This window comes from Dryas octopetala, chromosome 1, assembly GCF_963921425.1.
Source record: "Dryas octopetala chromosome 1, drDryOcto1.1, whole genome shotgun sequence".
In the NCBI taxonomy this organism is placed as follows: domain Eukaryota; kingdom Viridiplantae; phylum Streptophyta; class Magnoliopsida; order Rosales; family Rosaceae; genus Dryas; species Dryas octopetala.
The window spans coordinates 348,187-365,449 of NC_141366.1; the positions used below are offsets into that span (position 1 = coordinate 348,187).

At 38.0% G+C, this 17,263-nt stretch overlaps 5 protein-coding genes and 1 non-coding gene across 6 annotated transcripts; 2 read left to right on the plus strand and 4 right to left on the minus strand.

Moving 5' to 3' along the window:
* Positions 1 to 2,177: 2,177 nt before the first annotated feature.
* Positions 2,178 to 3,575, minus strand: LOC147295989 (F-box/kelch-repeat protein At2g44130-like). Its single transcript, XM_086243084.1, has one exon. The coding sequence runs from the start codon at positions 3,391 to 3,393 to the stop codon at positions 2,356 to 2,358; it is 1,038 nt and encodes a 345-aa protein (XP_086099210.1). The 5' UTR covers positions 3,394 to 3,575; the 3' UTR covers positions 2,178 to 2,355.
* Positions 3,576 to 4,538: 963 nt separating this feature from the next.
* Positions 4,539 to 6,498, minus strand: LOC147295990 (putative polyamine transporter At3g13620). The gene is made up of 2 exons (XM_086243056.1): positions 4,928 to 6,498; positions 4,539 to 4,820 (listed from the first exon to the last, which is right to left on the minus strand). The coding sequence occupies exons 1-2, from the start codon at positions 6,370 to 6,372 to the stop codon at positions 4,796 to 4,798; spliced, it is 1,470 nt and encodes a 489-aa protein (XP_086099182.1). The 5' UTR covers positions 6,373 to 6,498; the 3' UTR covers positions 4,539 to 4,795.
* Positions 6,499 to 8,738: 2,240 nt separating this feature from the next.
* LOC147295991 (putative polyamine transporter At3g13620) lies at positions 8,739 to 10,387 on the plus strand. The gene is made up of 2 exons (XM_086256309.1): positions 8,739 to 9,782; positions 9,873 to 10,387. The coding sequence occupies exons 1-2, from the start codon at positions 8,749 to 8,751 to the stop codon at positions 10,165 to 10,167; spliced, it is 1,329 nt and encodes a 442-aa protein (XP_086112435.1). The 5' UTR covers positions 8,739 to 8,748; the 3' UTR covers positions 10,168 to 10,387.
* An 882-nt stretch (positions 10,388 to 11,269) lies between these two features.
* Positions 11,270 to 13,256, minus strand: LOC147295992 (putative polyamine transporter At3g13620). Its single transcript, XM_086243069.1, has one exon. It carries the CDS (start codon positions 12,687 to 12,689, stop codon positions 11,280 to 11,282), a length of 1,410 nt encoding a protein of 469 aa, XP_086099195.1. The 5' UTR covers positions 12,690 to 13,256; the 3' UTR covers positions 11,270 to 11,279.
* An 805-nt stretch (positions 13,257 to 14,061) lies between these two features.
* Positions 14,062 to 14,133, minus strand: TRNAG-UCC (transfer RNA glycine (anticodon UCC)). Its single transcript has one exon. It is a non-coding gene; the product is annotated as a tRNA-Gly (tRNA).
* Positions 14,134 to 14,220: 87 nt separating this feature from the next.
* On the plus strand, positions 14,221 to 16,824 carry LOC147295994 (Lipase/lipooxygenase, PLAT/LH2 family protein). Its single transcript, XM_086229041.1, has 3 exons — positions 14,221 to 14,427; positions 15,282 to 15,653; positions 15,930 to 16,824. The coding sequence occupies exons 1-3, from the start codon at positions 14,268 to 14,270 to the stop codon at positions 16,631 to 16,633; spliced, it is 1,236 nt and encodes a 411-aa protein (XP_086085167.1). The 5' UTR covers positions 14,221 to 14,267; the 3' UTR covers positions 16,634 to 16,824.
* Positions 16,825 to 17,263: the final 439 nt, after the last annotated feature.

The window sequence follows — 17,263 nt, forward strand, 5'->3', positions numbered from 1 at the left end:
GGGGTAGGTCAACGTGGGTGCTTCATGGTAAAAGCACAGCAAATTAAGCCACATATATCTTCTTAAGGGTTAATTTTATTTCAGTACCTTAAGTTTGTTTCAAATTTTAATTTATTACCTCATGTTTAAAATCTTGTAATGTCATACTTCATTTTTTTAATTTGTTGCAATGTCATATCTCCGTTAGTATGACTGTTAAAAGATCTCTTCAATGCTAATGTGACACTTATATGGCACTCTCACAATGTTGATTAGATACCACGTGGTCTGGCAACATGACACATTATGCCACATGGCATATAAAATAATTTAAAATCTAAAAATTGAAAGTTAAAAAATTAATAATTAATTACGTGCCATGTTTCTAGATTTTTAATTATTTTTATGTCACATGGCATGACGTGGCCTGTTATCAGACCACGTGACATCCAGTCATCATTGTTGGAGTGTCATGTAAGTGCCACATCAGCATTTAAGAGAGCCATACTGACGGAGGTATGTCATTGCAATAAATTAAAAAAATGAGGTATGACATTACAAAATTTTAAACATGGGGTATTGAATTGAAATTTGAAGCAAACTTGAGGTACTGAACTGAAATTAACCCTCTTCCTAATTAAGCTCCTAGCTTTAGGGGTTGGTGATGGGGGGTGCTTCATGCTCATAACATAAATTTGTCATTTCCTACAATAATGCACAGTTGGGATAGGATTTGGGAAAAGAGAATTTCTCAACTAAATAAAATAAAATACTTAGAACTTTGAAGTGAACTAAATACAGTATAATCCAATTGGATCAAATCCTTTAATGCAACTGTCTCTTTCTTCTGCAATAGAGATTAGAGAATTGAATGGAGTGAATCAGGACATAGAAGCAACAAAAGAGTGTCATATCCCAACACTTTGGATTCTCCCTTCTCAACACACAGACAGAGAGATCTGATAAAAAGAGTGTCAGCCTTTACTTTCCTTGTTGTTTTGCATGCTCTATATCCATCCTCATTCCTCAAGGATAATGGGACTTGTGGAAGGCTCAGAATATTTGGCTCCACTCTTCATTGATCTTCATTGTGTTGTGAGCTATCCCCCTCACCAAGACTGCAAACAGGCTCCTTAACCTTCTAAGCAGCCTCAACGTCTGGGATAAGAGTATTACTACTCCACTTCTTGTGTTGCTAGCTACTCAAAGACCAGAGGCAGGGCATGCTGTATAATTAATGTAAGTATAATTTCACACACTAATAATTAGATATGGATCATCTACTAATCCTTTGTGTGCAAATTTTATACTAATCAATCAAAACTTTGTGTTTTTGCTATGTAAGTTCATGATCGAAACCGTTCATTTTTTAGATCACCCTTCAAAGATCATCTCATACTTATATAGTGTATTTTGATGTAATAAAAGTGGGGAAGTTTGTATAATTAGTGTCAAAATAAGTTGTTGTGAGGCGGAAGGACTCCTACTGGATAAGGAGCTAATTATTGTGCTTTGTAATTAACATGATCCTGTCCATTGCATATTACGTTTGTTATTCTTTTCCAAAACTGTTTTTGTTTTTATTATTTAAATTTATACATGAAATAAGAAAGATGAATATTAATTGATAACTAGTATGATCGTACCCTTAGTTAATTGAAGGACTTATCGACTTAAGACTTGTAGTTGATTGAAAGTCTTAGGGTTAGTCAAGTAGTGAATGTAGGTGGAATAATAGATTAGGATTAAAATTAGAATAGAACCATTATTTAATCCCTCCAATATAAATAAAATTTTAGACTATCCACTTAACCCTAAAGCTTTAGGGACGGCTATTAAGGTTGGTATTAGTCTATTTAGCCTAAAAACGTATTTGATATTGAGATTGATCAATTAAGTTGCCCCAAGCATCAATCTGAAGTCAAACAATTTTAATCCGAAGCTCGACCCAATCCTCTCAAGTCAACCTACATTTCAGGCTTTATATATATAGATTCTAGGCTTTCTAGCTAGTTCTAGTTGGATCAAGTTGAGCCTGCCCCAAGTTACATACGTATGCATACCCCTTCAACTTTTGTTTTTTTTGAAAATTTGCCCCTCAACTTTATTAAATAAATCATTGCCCCAATGTCATTATCATCATAGATTCATAATCAACAATTTTTCCATGGAAAACCATTTGCAACACACTCCCTGTGGACTGTATAATGTGGGTGCCATTCTCAATAAGTCACATCATAATACACAGAAATAGATAGATACAAAACTATAATTATACCCCTCTATTGACAAAATTGCATTAAAAAATCAAAATCATGCATGCTTATCTAGTTATCTCATGTACTCATGTGTCATATCTTAATTAATAATATTTAATTAAATCTCAACGCAGCAGCCTGATTGGACAAACCCAGAAAATTCCTCGGGCACACTAATCCTGTCGAATTTACCATTTTGCCCCTCCTTGATGTAGAGCCCTTGAGTTGCTCCTTCGTACTCTGAACCCGCGAGCAGGGTCCGTGCCCCCAGCATGACCCCACAAGTTCCAACTCGGACCGCCGCGTCCAACTCACCCCAACTCACTAATTTCCCCTCTCTTCCGGTTCCAAGTCCAGCACATGTCCTTGGACACTGCCCCACCTCCCACGCCCCATCCACCCGCCTCCACTGACCCGACCCGAACTCCAACACCTCCGCCCCTCCCTCAAACGCCCCTTGACTCTCCGTCCCATATCCGCTCACCACCCAAAACTCGTTCCCAATCACCACCCCCTGACACTCGTCTCGCTCCCGACTCATCTGAGTCAACTCAGTCCACTCGTCCAGTCTCGAATCATAAACCCACGCCGATTTCAACGCGTTCTTATTCTCGTCGTGCCCACCCGCTATGTACACTCGACTCTCGCGAGACCCGATTGCAAAGAAGGAACGCTTGGACGGCATTTCCTTGCCTTGCCGCCATTGACACCTCGTGAAATCATACACAAACACGTCGGTAACCGGGTCGTAACTCACCGGGTCCCACCCGCCCATCGCCACAAGCTTCCCTTCACAGCTTGCCAATTGACAAAACAAGGGCAACCCATTTGGGTACTTGGGAACCGGGTCGAGTCTCTCCCAAATACGACTCACTGGGTCAAACACAGCGATCCCGTAACTGGGTGAGTCATGGGATTTGGGTCCGTCTGTTACAACGACCTCACGAGGAAGAGCTTGAACCAAGCACGCTACTTTACGGGTATGCCCGGTTTTCTTTCTGTGATCATAGAATTCTGGGCTTTCTAAGAGAGTGCGCCATGGGCGACAGACCCGGGAAGCAACTGGGTGAGCCCAGTAAGGCAACCTAGTCAGGCACTCGAGTCCGAGTTCTTCAGGCAGACCCGGAATCAACTCGGTCAATTTAGGACTCCGCATCTTCAGCCAAAGCAAATAACTGTTTAATTGTTGCAGGAAATCAAAGCAGAGTTTTTCTGCGGCAAAACAGTGCTTTTGGCAGCAAAGAAGTGCTTTTGGAGTGAGTATTATTTGCTTTTGCCTTGTAGGTCATGAAGTTTGGGGCCATTGACTATTTATAGAAACAGTGTGTATAACTGTATGAGGATGGAAACGGTAAAAGTTTGTTGTAACCAATTGTCATTAGAAATGTTCGAAAAAATCCAGTTTTGGAAGAATAGTTTCCTACAAAGAAAATAAAATTAATAATTGGTGGTGACCCATACTGGGGATATGATTTTTGACCGGTCGTTAAAAATAAGATTTATGTTTTAAATTTAAAAGATCAAAGGCTAGATAAGATTCCAAGTGACTGAACAAAAAAAAAGAGGCTGGATAAGGCCAAAAAAGGGTGATTGCTGATTCGTCCAATCCAAAATTATGCACATGATTGCCACCAAAATAATTACTTACATGACATACGAAGGTGGGGTCCCTGTCACACGTGGCATGTAACGGATGGTCTTGATGTTATCATGGTGAACTGTCTTGCCACTTGGTGGATAAGTGGATAACGGTCTTATGTTAAGCCCATACAAGTTTTACAACATTGAGTATAAGGATGAAGATGAGGATGAGTTTGTTGTCACTTATTCGATATTAGTCACTTCAAATATTGGATTGGATGCTACTCATATCCATGCCAACTTGTGAGAGATTAGGTCGCCCAAAGGCACATTCCCATTTTCTGGTCTCTCAAGCACCAAGGGGTTGATATGATGGTAATGTCAATTTTAATTAATTTGTTTGGTTGCTGAAAGTGAATTTAAATTGTATTTTTCTCTCGGCATGCCTAATGATGCAGATTGTGTTGCTTTGTTAGCTAAATGGAAGATGTGCTTTTAAGATTAAGATTAGGTCTCTTAATCTCGTCATTCTTTAGTTCGAGATTTGTTAAGTGACTATTTACAAAATAGGAAAAATGAAAAGTTGGAGTTCGTGTTTGTATTCGTGTTCATGTTCGTTTCGAATTTTAGTTTTGATTTAAAAAATTATTTCTTTTGACAAAATCACACTCTTTTAAGATTTCAACCCATGACATTGGGTTTTGGAAATTCGGTTTTGTTGTCACTTAAATTTATTTGAAAAAAAAATGATAATAGTTTTTTTTGTTTTGATGTGACTAATTATTATATTGATACTTTTTTATTTCTTAGCAACTCATTAAATACATTTTACTTTATTTTTCTGATAAAAGTACATATCGATAAGGAATACTACCTCAAACTTTTACAACTTTAGTACAATGTACAGCCAGTGAGCCACATTCTTGATCAAATACATGATCACTTGGTCACAATACAATATGTGATCGAAAACTACCTTATTTCACAACTTGATTATAGTAGCTGCAGCAACACCCAAAAACAATATAGATGGTGTCAGTAGTTTGGTATGCAAATCATCATCATAAAAAGATTTACTCCTGAAAAAAAGACCAATAGAATGAGCTTACCCCAAATCTTCATAATCAGATAGTTTTTTCACAACATGGTTGAAGTCAAGCCACATCTTAGCCTGGAAAATCCTCATGCAGAAGTACCAAAGAATCCCAAGCAGAGTCAGCACAGCAGTCACCAAATACACAATCTTTGTACCAACACAAATCACATACAACAAAAACACAAATGGAAGCAAAAACATAGCAATCAACCCCCTCAGCTTCGAAACTGGAACTTTGAAGGGCCTCTCCACAGCTGGAAACTTCATCCTCAGCCAAATAAAAGCTGCAAATTCGAACGTCATTCCCAGACTGTATAAAACATTCACTAATGATGTGACATGTCTGAGATTAATGTAAGAAACTAAGACTGATATCACTGTTGATATCATAATTCCCACCCAAGGAGTATTAAACCTTTTGGACCGCACACCAAAAAGTCCAGGTAACAGTCCTAATTCAGACATGCCTAGAAGCTGGTGTGAACAACTACTCAATTGGGACTGAAACACACCAATTCCAGATAAAAAAGCTCCAATCCTAACCCACTTTTTGAACCTTTTCCCCACTATCTTTTCTGCAACAACTGTGTAATACCCATCAACCCAGTCATCAAGATCAAGGGACATAGCCCCAGTTGCAGCCAGTAGAGGTATTAAATGAGTGAAGCAAGTGAGCAACCCAGCTGAGAGAAATGCTTTTGGTAATGTTTTTGGGGGTTTTCTAACACCCTCTACAACTAAAGTACTAACATTGTCCCAACAATTCAGGTTCCAAAAGAGGGTATTGAAGAACAATGGCCATTCTTTTTTCCTACTCTTTTGACCCAAAACAACCCATTTACTAGGGTCAATCTTGGGAATTGCAAACACAGAAATAACTAAGAATGGCAAATATGACAAAATCCCCAAAGATATTGCAGTGTAACCCACTATGGGCAACCCAATGAAATTAAGAACAGAGAGCAACAGAGTTGAAACAGAGATAACAATATAGTGAGGTAGGCTTGACAAGGAAGTTGGGAGAAGTGGATCAATGTAGTCTATACAGAGAACTGGGTATGAAGCTAAGTTTATGACAGCACTGAGGAACTTCCAGAAACCAATGAGGAAGCCCCAGAAGGGACCAAAGGCTTGGTGAGTCCATAAGACAAAGCCACCATTGCCAGGAAAGGCTGTGGCAAGCTCAGCAGTGACAAGGGCCTCAGGGATGCTCCAGAGGATCGGGAAGATCAGGAAGCCAAGGATGGCAAAGAAAGGCCCCCCAGAACCCACAGCGGACTCTGTGCCATAGGGCCCACCAGAGACTTGAAAGTAGATGAGGAAGACTAGAGGGATGAAAGCTAGTTTTTTGGTTTTGATGGTCTTTGTGGTGCTAATTGGAGGTTGGTGTAGTGCTTCTTCTTCTTGTTCATTTTCAAGAAGAGTTTTTGAAGTTGGAGAAGATTGGGGGGATTTCATGGTGGTTTTAATGGGAGTTTTAAATGTGGGTGGTGTAGAGTCTGTGATTGGGTTCCAAGATTGTTGGTGGTGGTTGGATTGAAAGGTTAGCTGCTTGGCTAGTTCATTTTATGTTATATGAATTACTAGCTAGATAGATAGATAGATATATAACTTGATTCATGTGTCCTGCAACAAGGGCTGTCAAAATGTTGCAAAATACTCAAACACTTTCTCAGTTCTCAATGGTGATCAGCTGGATCTATGTAGTTTGTTTTGATTATGCTACTTTCTTCGAAATTGCTTATGGTAGTACAAATGTTGTCACTTGTGAGGAAAAGGGTAGTTTGTAGTATAAATTATTATCCATCATATGAGAAGCATTCCATGCAGATAATATGCACATGTAATATTACAAAGTTCATGTATAGATTCAGAAGCTAGTTAATTTTATGTGCCAACAAAACTCTGATGTAACTCACACACACATATATATTTAGCCCATGTCTCTCTTCTTGTACTGAGTATGCTTCTTTCTTGGAAATTTCGTGGGGGCCTATACAACAAATTAAAGAAAAGAAAAATGTAATTTTAGGTTATATTTATCGATTTCCTAAATTATCTACATATTCTATTTGTTTGGGAAAAAATTAGTGCAAGTGGTTTTCCTAAATTCATACCCAAAAAAAGTTTTCCTAAGTTTCCTAAGATGGAGAATGAAGTTATTGTTCGTTTTTTGTATGAAAGAATTAGTGTAACTTTAGAAGGGATCATAATCGGTATTTTATCATCATCCAATCACTATGTCCTTGTCGAATAGTCAGTTCATCAACTTTCAATTAACGTAAGGGAAAAGCTAAAAGCTCCTTACTGGTCCGATATAAACTAAATAATATCTTAAAAATATATATATATATAATAAAATAAAAAACCCAAAGATATGAGTGAAAGCAAGAGCGATGCAATAATATTATGGGCCCATAATGTGTTAGCCATAGGCCTTCTGCATAGAAACTGAGCTTGACGCTTTGACCCAAAGTTCAATGGGCTTTAAATAAGTTGTTTGGGCTAAATTCTATTAGCCCTCGATTGGCTACTGGGTTTGATGGAAGGTTCCAATTGGCTCTTATTAACTGCTTTGGGCTGAAATATATTCTGTCTGGGCTTAGACTTAGCCAGGCCCTTTTTGTCAACGATCAACAGATCACATAGGATGAACCGTGCACGTATCTCAGTGACCAAAAAAGGAAGTCATGATGCATGTCTTCATTCTCCTTTTTTTTTTGTGATCAATAGTAACCAATCTCCTTCAACTTCTACTTGAAGTGCTTGTCAATAGTTAATTACACTTATACCACTTGAGATTTATCGTCTTTTCACATACACCTCATGTGGTTTTAATAATTACACTTACATCTCCTGAGGTTTCAAAACTATTGCATATAACTCCCTATAATGAGATGAAAAATGATGATAAATTATGTAAAAAAGCATGCTAAGGGGTTAAATGGCCTAATAAGATTACTCAAGGTGTAAAATCCAACCTCAATACAAATATTTTATTTTTTATTTATTTATTTTTTTCTCTTGTAGGGAATTATATGTAATAATTTTAAAAGCTTAAGGGGTGTATGTGTAATTATTAAAACCTTAAAAGATGTATGTGAAAATACGATAAACTTCAGAAGGTAAAAGTATAATTAAATCGCTTATCAATTATCATATGCTCGAGACAGTCATTTACACTTTTATTCTTGAATACTAGCTCATTAGAAAGAATGGCTGATTATTTCCTACTTATATATTTGTGGTTGAAACTTTATATATTAGCCCCTGTAATGGTATTGATTGATCTGTTGACTGCAACACCCACTTTCCAAAACACCCATGTCTCAATAAATAATAAAAAACAAAAACGATGTGCATATATTGGTGTGGCTTGAGAGAGAGAGAAAGGGAGAGAGAGAGAGAAAAAAAAAAAGAGAGGGGATATGTTTCAGGTAAGTTATTCTCTTGTGAAGTGCTGATAGTAATAAATTAAAGCAATTGCAATCTCTATACATCTCATTTTCTTCAAATGTCAGTGGAGCTCTGCTATGAGAGCAATCATGTCTCTTGGATGCACATCATGCACCTACATATCTTCCAAGTTGTAAGGCAATCATGCACTTAGGATTTAGGAAACCATGTTGTTCATGAGCAGAATATATATAGCAGTTGAATATTAGTCACCTAATCATGTTTATAACTCATATAAACCATATAGTAATTGGAAATTTAGAAGTCCAACCACCTTTCAAAAATCTTGGGTCCCCCATGTGAGTATGCATGATTATAAGTCCAAATAGCAACTGTGATCTACATTAAAAAAAAATCTTAAGGCTCAGGCTGCTCAGCATGGAAGCCTCTGACCCTTCTACAAGCTCTCTATCCCTTCTTGAACAAGAGCCAGAATCCCAACCTCAAATCACCACCAAGAATCCCAAGAAACTAGCACTTATCCCACTAGTCTTTCTCATCTACTTTGAAGTCTCTGGAGGGCCCTATGGTGAAGAATCAGCTGTGGGGGCTGCTGGTCCACTCTTTGCCATTCTTGGCTTCCTCATCTTCCCCTTCATTTGGAGCATACCTGAGGCCCTTGTCACTGCTGAGCTCGCCACCGCCTTCCCTGGAAATGGTGGTTTTGTCATCTGGGCACACCAAGCCTTTGGTCCCTTCTGGGGCTCCCTCATGGGGTCTTGGAAATTCCTCAGTGGAGTCATCAATTTAGCTTCATATCCAATTCTTTGTGTTGACTATCTCAAGCTGGTAATCCCAATTTTCTCTTCAGGCCTACCTCGCTTTGTTGCAATTTTTGTGTCTACTTTGGTGCTATCTTTTCTCAACTATTCTGGTTTGACTATAGTTGGTTACACAGCAGTATGTTTAGGAATTGTGTCCCTTTTTCCATTCATAGTAATGTCTTTGGTCGCAATTCCCAAGATTGATCCTAGTCGATGGATCAGTTTGGGTCAGAAAGGTGTGGGAAAAGATTGGACATTGTTTATCAATACCCTATTCTGGAACTTGAATTTTTGGGACAATGCTAGTACTTTGGCTGGTGAAGTAGAACAACCCCAAAAGATGTTCCCAAAAGCGCTTCTTTCTGCTGGTATTCTCACATGTTTAGGTTACATAATTCCTCTCCTAGCTGCAACTGGAGCTATTCCACTTGACCAAGAAGAATGGGTTGATGGGTATTTAGCTTCTGCTGGGGAAATGATTGCTGGGAAATGGTTGAAAATTTGGATTGAAATTGGTGCAGTTTTATCAATTATTGGTCTATTTGAAGCACAGTTAAGTAGCTGTGCATACCAGCTTTTGGGTATGGCAGACTTGGGAATTTTACCACTAATTTTTGGGGCACGGTCCAAATGGTTCAACACCCCTTGGTTAGGAATTCTGATTGCAACAGTGATATCACTTTCTGTCTCTTACTTGAACTTCACAGACATTATATCTTCTGCTAATTTCTTGTACAGTTTGGGAATGCTATTGGAATTTGCATCTTTTCTTTGGTTGAGAGTGAAGTTCCCAACTCTGAAAAGGCCATTTAAAGTTCCAATGGGTCTGCCTGGGTTGGTTGTTATGTGCTTGATTCCATCTGGGTTTTTAATCTTTGTGTTGGTTGTGGCCACCAAAGCTGTTTATTTGGTTAGTGCATTGATGACTCTGTTTGGTGTTGTCTGGTACTTCTTTATGAATCTCTGCAAATCAAAGATGTGGTTTGAGTTCAACAAGGTTGAAGAAAAATTGGGCAACGAGGATAGTGACTAGGCTTTTTATGATTGTGAGGGCCCTAATTGGTCTTGCACAAAATTATTGGTTTACATGTAGTTTTCTTAAGGAAAGTGATATATTTTATATTTATGAACTTCATTTTTTGTTTGTAATTTTGATACTAAACTGTTACAATGACAAACAGACCTCCTGCATATTTTATTTAAACTTTAAAGCAATGGTAGCATTGTAAACACCAATGTCAATTCATAATTAGTTGGCGAATTATGACAAGGAATCAGATTTTGGCATACTTATCTATGTTAAGGAGACTACCTAAACTAGATATTAGCCTTACAGAATACAGATACAACAAAGAATATTCTTTTTGTTTACAGCTTTTTCTGAAAGATATTATTGGATGGTTATTGGTCTATATTTCAATTGTTTATAAGTGACCGTATAAATACTGCCTGTCATACAACTACCATTTTAATTATAGCATTGTGTCATGGACCATTGCTTGTCCAGTCTAGTCCCTGTCATGTCAATTATTGTGGGGGATTGTAGCTATTGCTCATTTGCTCTAGTACCACATGAGTCGCAATTTTATGATTCCAACTTCATCACTCTTGCAATTTCCTGCAAGAACTTCAGAGACATAATTTCAACCGCAAATTTCTTGTCTAGTGTTATTTAGGATTTGCATCCTTTATTTGGCTGAAAGAGAAATTGCGAGCTGAAGATGCTCTATCGAGTTCCATTGATACTGCTAGGTTTGGTGGTCAAGTGGCCAAAGTTCGTTTTTTTATGGTCGCTGGCTTGCTGTTATAAACTCCATATGCATGCAGAATACTAGTTAAAATACTCAAAACCATAACTAAAGTAAGTTGGTGTATGCAGAAATTACTCAAATTCAATAGACAGCCAAAACTAATGGACCTAAAACTGTTATTTGATACAGTATATTATCTATCTAGCTAGGAGAACCATCCATAATTGTTGATCTGAAACCTTCTCAAAGAGCCAAGTGTTACTTCCAGAATGCATGTTCAAATGTTGAACATAAGAATTTTCTTTCCAGAACTCTCATTGTGTCTCAGTTCTATATACAGCCATTGTATATATTCCATTATTTCACAAACTGATGGCCAAACAATTTCTCATGTTCATTCTTCCTCAATTTCATTAGCACTACTGAACTTGAACAACTTCTTTGACTTGCAAAAATTCATCAAAAAGTACCATCCAATCCCACCCAGAGTCATCAGACCACTAATCAAATATACCATCTTGGTAGCAATAGCCATCACAAAGATCAAAAACACAGATGGAATCAAGCACATGATCACCAAACCTGGCAGCCTCATTGGAACCCTATACGGCCTCTTCAGTGTTGGCAACTTCCTTCTCAACCAAATAAAGGATGCAAATTCCAATAGCATGCCCAGACCATACAAAAAATTTGCAGATGAAATTATATTTGTGAAGTTCATGTAGGAAACTGCAAGAGCGATCAAGGTGGAGGCCAAAATTCCAACCCATGGGGTATTAAACCGTTTGGAACGAAGAGCGAAAAACTTAGGCAAGAATCCTAAATCTGCCATACCAAGAGCTTGGTAAGCACTACTGCTTAATTGGGCTTCAAAAAGACCAATTCCTGATAACACAGCACCAACTTCAATCCAATACTTCAACCACTTGCCAGCAATCATCTCTGCAGCCTCAGCATGAAACCCAAATCCCCATTGACTCTGATCCACAGAAACGGCTCCAATCACAGCAAAAAGTGGGAACAAGTATGCCAAGCAAGTGAAAATCACAGCCACAAGGAGAGCCAGAGGAAAAGTCTTTTGGGGATTATCTACTTCTCCAGCTAAAGTACTCACATTGTCCCAAAAGTTCAAGTTCCAAAAGAGGGTGTTAAAGAACAAATTCCAATCTTTCTTCACACCCTTCTGGCCTAAACTGATCCATCTATGGGGATGAATCTTAGGAATGGCAATCAAACACATCAATATAAACGGCGAAAGTGAAACAATAGCGAGTAGCACAGCAGCATATCCCACAATAGTTAAACCAGTATAGTTGAGAAAAGAAAGAAACAGAGTTGAAAAAAAGAGAGCAAGGTTCCTAGGCCATCCTGATGCAAGAGCAGGTATTACCTTCTTCATGTAATCAATGCAAAGAACTGGAAAGGCTGCTATATTGATGACACCACTTAGGAACTTGAGGGTACCCATCAAAGAGCCCCAGAAAGGACCAAAAGCTCTTTCAGCCCAGATGACAAAACCACCATTGCCAGGGAAGGCTGTAGCGAGCTCAGCAGTGATGAGAGCTTCTGGGACACTCCAGATGAAAGGAAAGATGAGGAAGCCAAGAATGGCAAAGAGGGGCCCAGCGGCTTGCACTGCAGGCTCTTCTCCAAAGGGGCCACCAGCGACCTCAAAGTAGATGAGGAAGATGAGAGGGATGAGAGTGAGTTTCTTTGTGTTTGAGGTGGTTGTGGTGGTGGTGGTGGTGGTGATGGTGATGGGGAGTTCTTGAGTGGTAGATGGTGATTTTGGAGAAGTTTGCATAGTGGGTTGTTGGTGTTGTGCTAGTTTTCACTTGATAGAGAGAGTGTGATTGGATCTCGATCTCTATAACAAGGTAGAGACCTTTTAGTATTAGAGTATCAACAACATCAACAACCGGACGCCAAAAAAGCCAATATGGCGTACTGGGCAGTTCTTGTGTCTAGTGGCTGCAGTTGCACTGTTGCAGGAGGATTGGGTCAGTCATTGAGAGAGAGAGAGAGAGAGTCAGAGGGAGAGAGATGGAGTCGGATACTGAAATTCTGCTGCATGATTGCAAAGTAAACACTAAACAATATGGGGTTGGGGGATGTTAGACAAATGGAAATCAAATCTCTGACTACGCATTCAAAGGGGAGAGGCTCAGAAGATACCATCACCAGTAATAGCTACGATTTTGGCTGTTTTCTTGAACCATTAATGCAGGTTGACCCTCTTTTTCATTCTATATTTTGTGGCAATATTCTTGCCCTTTACACCAAAAAAATATAGACAGCTGCCTTTTCTTATTGGGAATGATACATTATACATATCAATATATAACACGTAGCAAGTATATATCTTTTCATATTATATGTGGGTGATATTGGACGGAGATAACTATGATCAATAGGTCAGCAAACTAGCAAGATACGTTCTGGCAAGGGCACTGATAATTCTAAAAGAATTTTACATATATGCAATGTATAAAGATAATAATTAGATTTTGTATTTTTGTTGGATTGCATATTCTTCTATTATTGTATTCTTTAAGATTGCTTCTAATCTGTTGGCGTAAAAAAAAAAGATTGCTTCTAATCTTTGGTGTCAGTATCCTATTCCATTGCTTCTCTCTCTCTCTCTCTCTCTCTCTCTCTCTTTGGTGAGAAAAGCTTTGAAGAAATAGTGTACATTAAACAGTGGATTAAAGCACGGCGCATTGTGATCTTTTTATTGTGGGGTTGAAGAAAAATAATGGAGACCATATTAAAAGAGAAAAAGATCAAGAGAGATCAACAAAACTTAGGGAACCATAATGATATTTAATAAAGGTTTAAGGTATATATCCTTTTTCAACTCAAAGACTGATAAGTCCAATCCACTTTCATTATCACTTATCTCTTTATTCAACATGAGAATACATTCCCCCATCCAAAAAAAAATGAAAAGATTTAAGAATAAATTAAATTTTTTTTTTTTTCTAACATAGACTGCTAAGTGCTAACATATAATTGCTTGCATCCAAATTTGACCTCCATTCCTTGTAATAAAAAAAAAAAAAAAAAAAAAGTAATTGCATCATAATTAGTCAAAACCATATTTGATTGCATTACAGGCTTTTACAGCTAAACCTTTTGAGTATTTCAAGAAAATTAAAAACTGATAAATATCAAAATGCGTCTGCCGGGAGTCGAACCCGGGTCTATTGCTTGGAAGGCAATTATCCTAACCGTTGGACTACAGACGCTTTGATATCCAATTGATAAAATATTTCTATAAGAATTTTCAATATTTTCTTTTTTCCTTTTGTCTTTTTCTGTAGGAACTCTCTTTCATCCTCTGTGTCTCACAGAGTTTGCGGTGTGCCTAAAAATTGCAGCTATGGAGTCGATTCCTCTAAGGCATGCAATCTCTGCAACACACCACAGCTTTCTAAGGAGAAGAAAAGGAAACCCAGAAAAGCCATTTCATGCCACAAGGTTTCATCTTCACACAAAATCAGAGCGTTTTCAAATCCATTCCAGGCACTCTGATTTCCAAGGTACACCCACATATTCCTTGTCCACTTACTTGATGATTGCTTCAATTAAAAAAGAAAACTTCTTTATTTGTTTCTGAGAATACCCAGGAGAAGTTAAAAAGAAAGATTCAAGAAAATATTGTATCTCTCTCATTTTCAGCTGCTCTGTTGCTTTTTGGAATTAATAGTTTCCTTGCCTCTTTTGAAGTTAAAGTCAAAAAGGGTTGAAAGCTTATGTGCCTTGGTTTGATTACTATGATTTTGGACTGCCCGTTAAGTAATTTGTTGGAACATGTGACCATATGGCCTATTAGAAATTTAGAATTCATTCAATTGGTTTGAGTTTTCTTGTACTGTGCGGAGGCCATTCTCCTGGGTGTGTAAATCCATTTGGTTGTGTGCTAGTAGGAGTGCAACATCATATGTACGTACCAAATGGTGTATTCGTGGTATTCACTCCTTGTTTCATATACGTGCTCATCATTTGAAGTCTTTCAACTAGCTTTTTTGCTTTTATTAGGAAATGATACATATAAATACATGTATGTATACAATCCAGTTACAGCTAAAACAAACTGTCTGTGTGTGTGAGAGAGAGAGAGAGAAGAGATTAATCATAGGATAATTGACTCATAGCTACTTTCATTTTGGTTGTATCAAATCCAGTACAAATCGAAGTTTGATTTTTGAGAGCCTAAGCTGCCTGTGAATTCTTTAAAGTTAGTATTTTTTGTCAATTATGTACTTATGTTTTTATCAAGAATATTAGTGACAGGTTTCGTGTATGTGGGCATTAATGTTGCAACTTTTTCACCTAAGATTAGTTGTTTTCTATATGTTTCCACCTGAATAAACGAAAAGCTTTCTTATTTCAGATCCCCAGGGCTATGCAAAGCCTTCGCGCCTCTTGCCAGCTACAAAAGTGAAAGTCTGCACAGATACCTCAGCGGAAAAGGTTTTCTCGTCATTAGGGGATGATGAATCTCTGTCTCTATATAAGGTCAAGTTAGGTACTAGTAATACTTATGGCTCAAGTCTCTCTGACTTGAATGCTGGAATCCTCCTGTGTGTGATAGACGAAAATGGTGACTCCATATTACAGAGGATACCCTCAAGTTTGATAACAAATAATTCTACAGAGTCAGAGGATGGCACACTTCACTTTCAAAGAGGTTCTGTGGATGAGTTCACCTTTGAGGGACCTAAACTTGGAAAAGTTGAAGCGCTTTGGATCAGTCTTGAATCAGGTTAGTCTTTACTAGAATTAGTTTAGTATGTATCTGTAGGCCAAGTATAAACCACTGAATAAGCATACCTGCATGCATTTCCTCAAATGCGTATAAGCAAAAATTACTGCTGATGTATTAATGTTACAACAAAGCTTACTCCTAGCAGACTCACTATTTGTGATCTTGTCTCTACATATGCCTACTATGAGCTTAGAAAGTATGAGCTTAGAAGACTGAATTTTCCCATGTTGACCAAATCATGCTAACAATTGTCCTTAAACTCTCTAAGGTCAGGTCAGTGGAGGGTAGGAAGTGTGAGGTTGACTGTTATTTGCAGGCATCAAAGTTATTTGGAAGAAGAAAGTGGACAAAAACTTGAGTATACTGGTTTCAATTACGACTTCCAAGCTGGGGATATCTTGCTTGGAGAGGGTAGTGACATTTCCATGGTAGAACTTAGACCTTGCCTTGTCACCAAGCTATCTGGGGTTGATCCCTTCACCGTGTTCAGTAAAAGCCTCCCTGAATCAACTCTACTTGTGAGCTGTGGGGTATCAAATGAGGAAACAATGAGAGAATATGTGGATTTGAAGTTCTCTTTGCTACTCTATGATGCCATGCTGATCTTTGTTGGTACATCAGTTGCATCCTTCTTAGCTGGGGAAAACGTAGGTTTTGCATTTTTAACAGGTGGGGTTGGCGGCTTCTTGTATCTGCTGCTACTGCAAAGGTCTGTCGATGGATTACCTGCTCCTGATTCGATTTCCAGTAACACAGGAACCAACCAAATGTTTGGAGGATTTAAGGCTCCAATATTTGGCCTGGCATTGGCTATTGGTTTTACTTTATTCATCATGAAGTATAGCTCAGGGGATCCCCCAATGGTATTGACGCCCAAAGAACTCATGGCTGGGATGATAGGATTTCTTGCATGTAAAGTTGCTGTGGTTTTGGCAGCACTTAAGCCCATGGCAATAAGCCTAAAGATAAAGGAGTGATTGTATCATCTCTGTTTCCACTTTGAGAGAGACACAGAATGTGGAAAGTTTTCAAGCTGGTGTAGGAACTACAATGGAGACAACCCAGCTGTGTATATTAGAAAAAAATAACTGCAGCTAACACTTATTATTACTTACATGTTACACATCATTAAAGATCAAAGAAGCAAAATTGTTCTTAATATTTCCTTGTTTATCTCTTTCTTTTTTTCTTACCCAGTTCTTACACGTGAGTACATGACTTTACGCAATTTATGCTTTGCAACATATAAAAACCCCGAACGTGTTCCTTCTGGCAAAAAAAAAAAAAAAGGTGCAAACATTGAATGTAAGCACGATTAACATGTTCACATTAAGATAATAAAGATGCACGTGCATGGAAGATGCGTTTCATCAGTCAGAGATTGCATTATTATTTTCCTACTTAATCTGCATTCTATCTGTTCTCCCAGCCCGGACATCTGTGGATCAACTCCTGACATTTTTCATGTGATCGACAATAATACTTTTGAATTGAACAAATTTGACTTCCAAAACGATTTTGTATATGATCTTTTCAAATTCCAATACATATGCCTACCAAGTTTGATTTGTTTTTGTTCTTGTATCAAATATCAATCTTGCAATTTG

Bases quoted from the DNA above. Each gene is read 5' to 3' on its own strand.
- LOC147295989 (XM_086243084.1), bottom strand. From the start codon at position 3,393: ATGCGGAGTCCTAAATTGACCGAGTTGATTCCGGGTCTGCCTGAAGAA.
- LOC147295990 (XM_086243056.1), bottom strand. From the start codon at position 6,372: ATGAAATCCCCCCAATCTTCTCCAACTTCAAAAACTCTTCTTGAAAAT. The intron at 4,821-4,927 runs GTAAGCTCATTC...GTGTTGCTGCAG, and splicing joins TCTGATTATGAAGATTTGGG to CTACTATAATCAAGTTGTGA.
- LOC147295991 (XM_086256309.1), top strand. From the start codon at position 8,749: ATGGAAGCCTCTGACCCTTCTACAAGCTCTCTATCCCTTCTTGAACAA. The intron at 9,783-9,872 runs GTTAGGAATTCT...TTTCTTGTACAG, and splicing joins AAATGGTTCAACACCCCTTG to TTTGGGAATGCTATTGGAAT.
- LOC147295992 (XM_086243069.1), bottom strand. From the start codon at position 12,689: ATGCAAACTTCTCCAAAATCACCATCTACCACTCAAGAACTCCCCATC.
- LOC147295994 (XM_086229041.1), top strand. From the start codon at position 14,268: ATGGAGTCGATTCCTCTAAGGCATGCAATCTCTGCAACACACCACAGC. The intron at 14,428-15,281 runs GTACACCCACAT...TTCTTATTTCAG, and splicing joins CAGGCACTCTGATTTCCAAG to ATCCCCAGGGCTATGCAAAG. The intron at 15,654-15,929 runs GTTAGTCTTTAC...CTCTAAGGTCAG, and splicing joins TTGGATCAGTCTTGAATCAG to GTCAGTGGAGGGTAGGAAGT.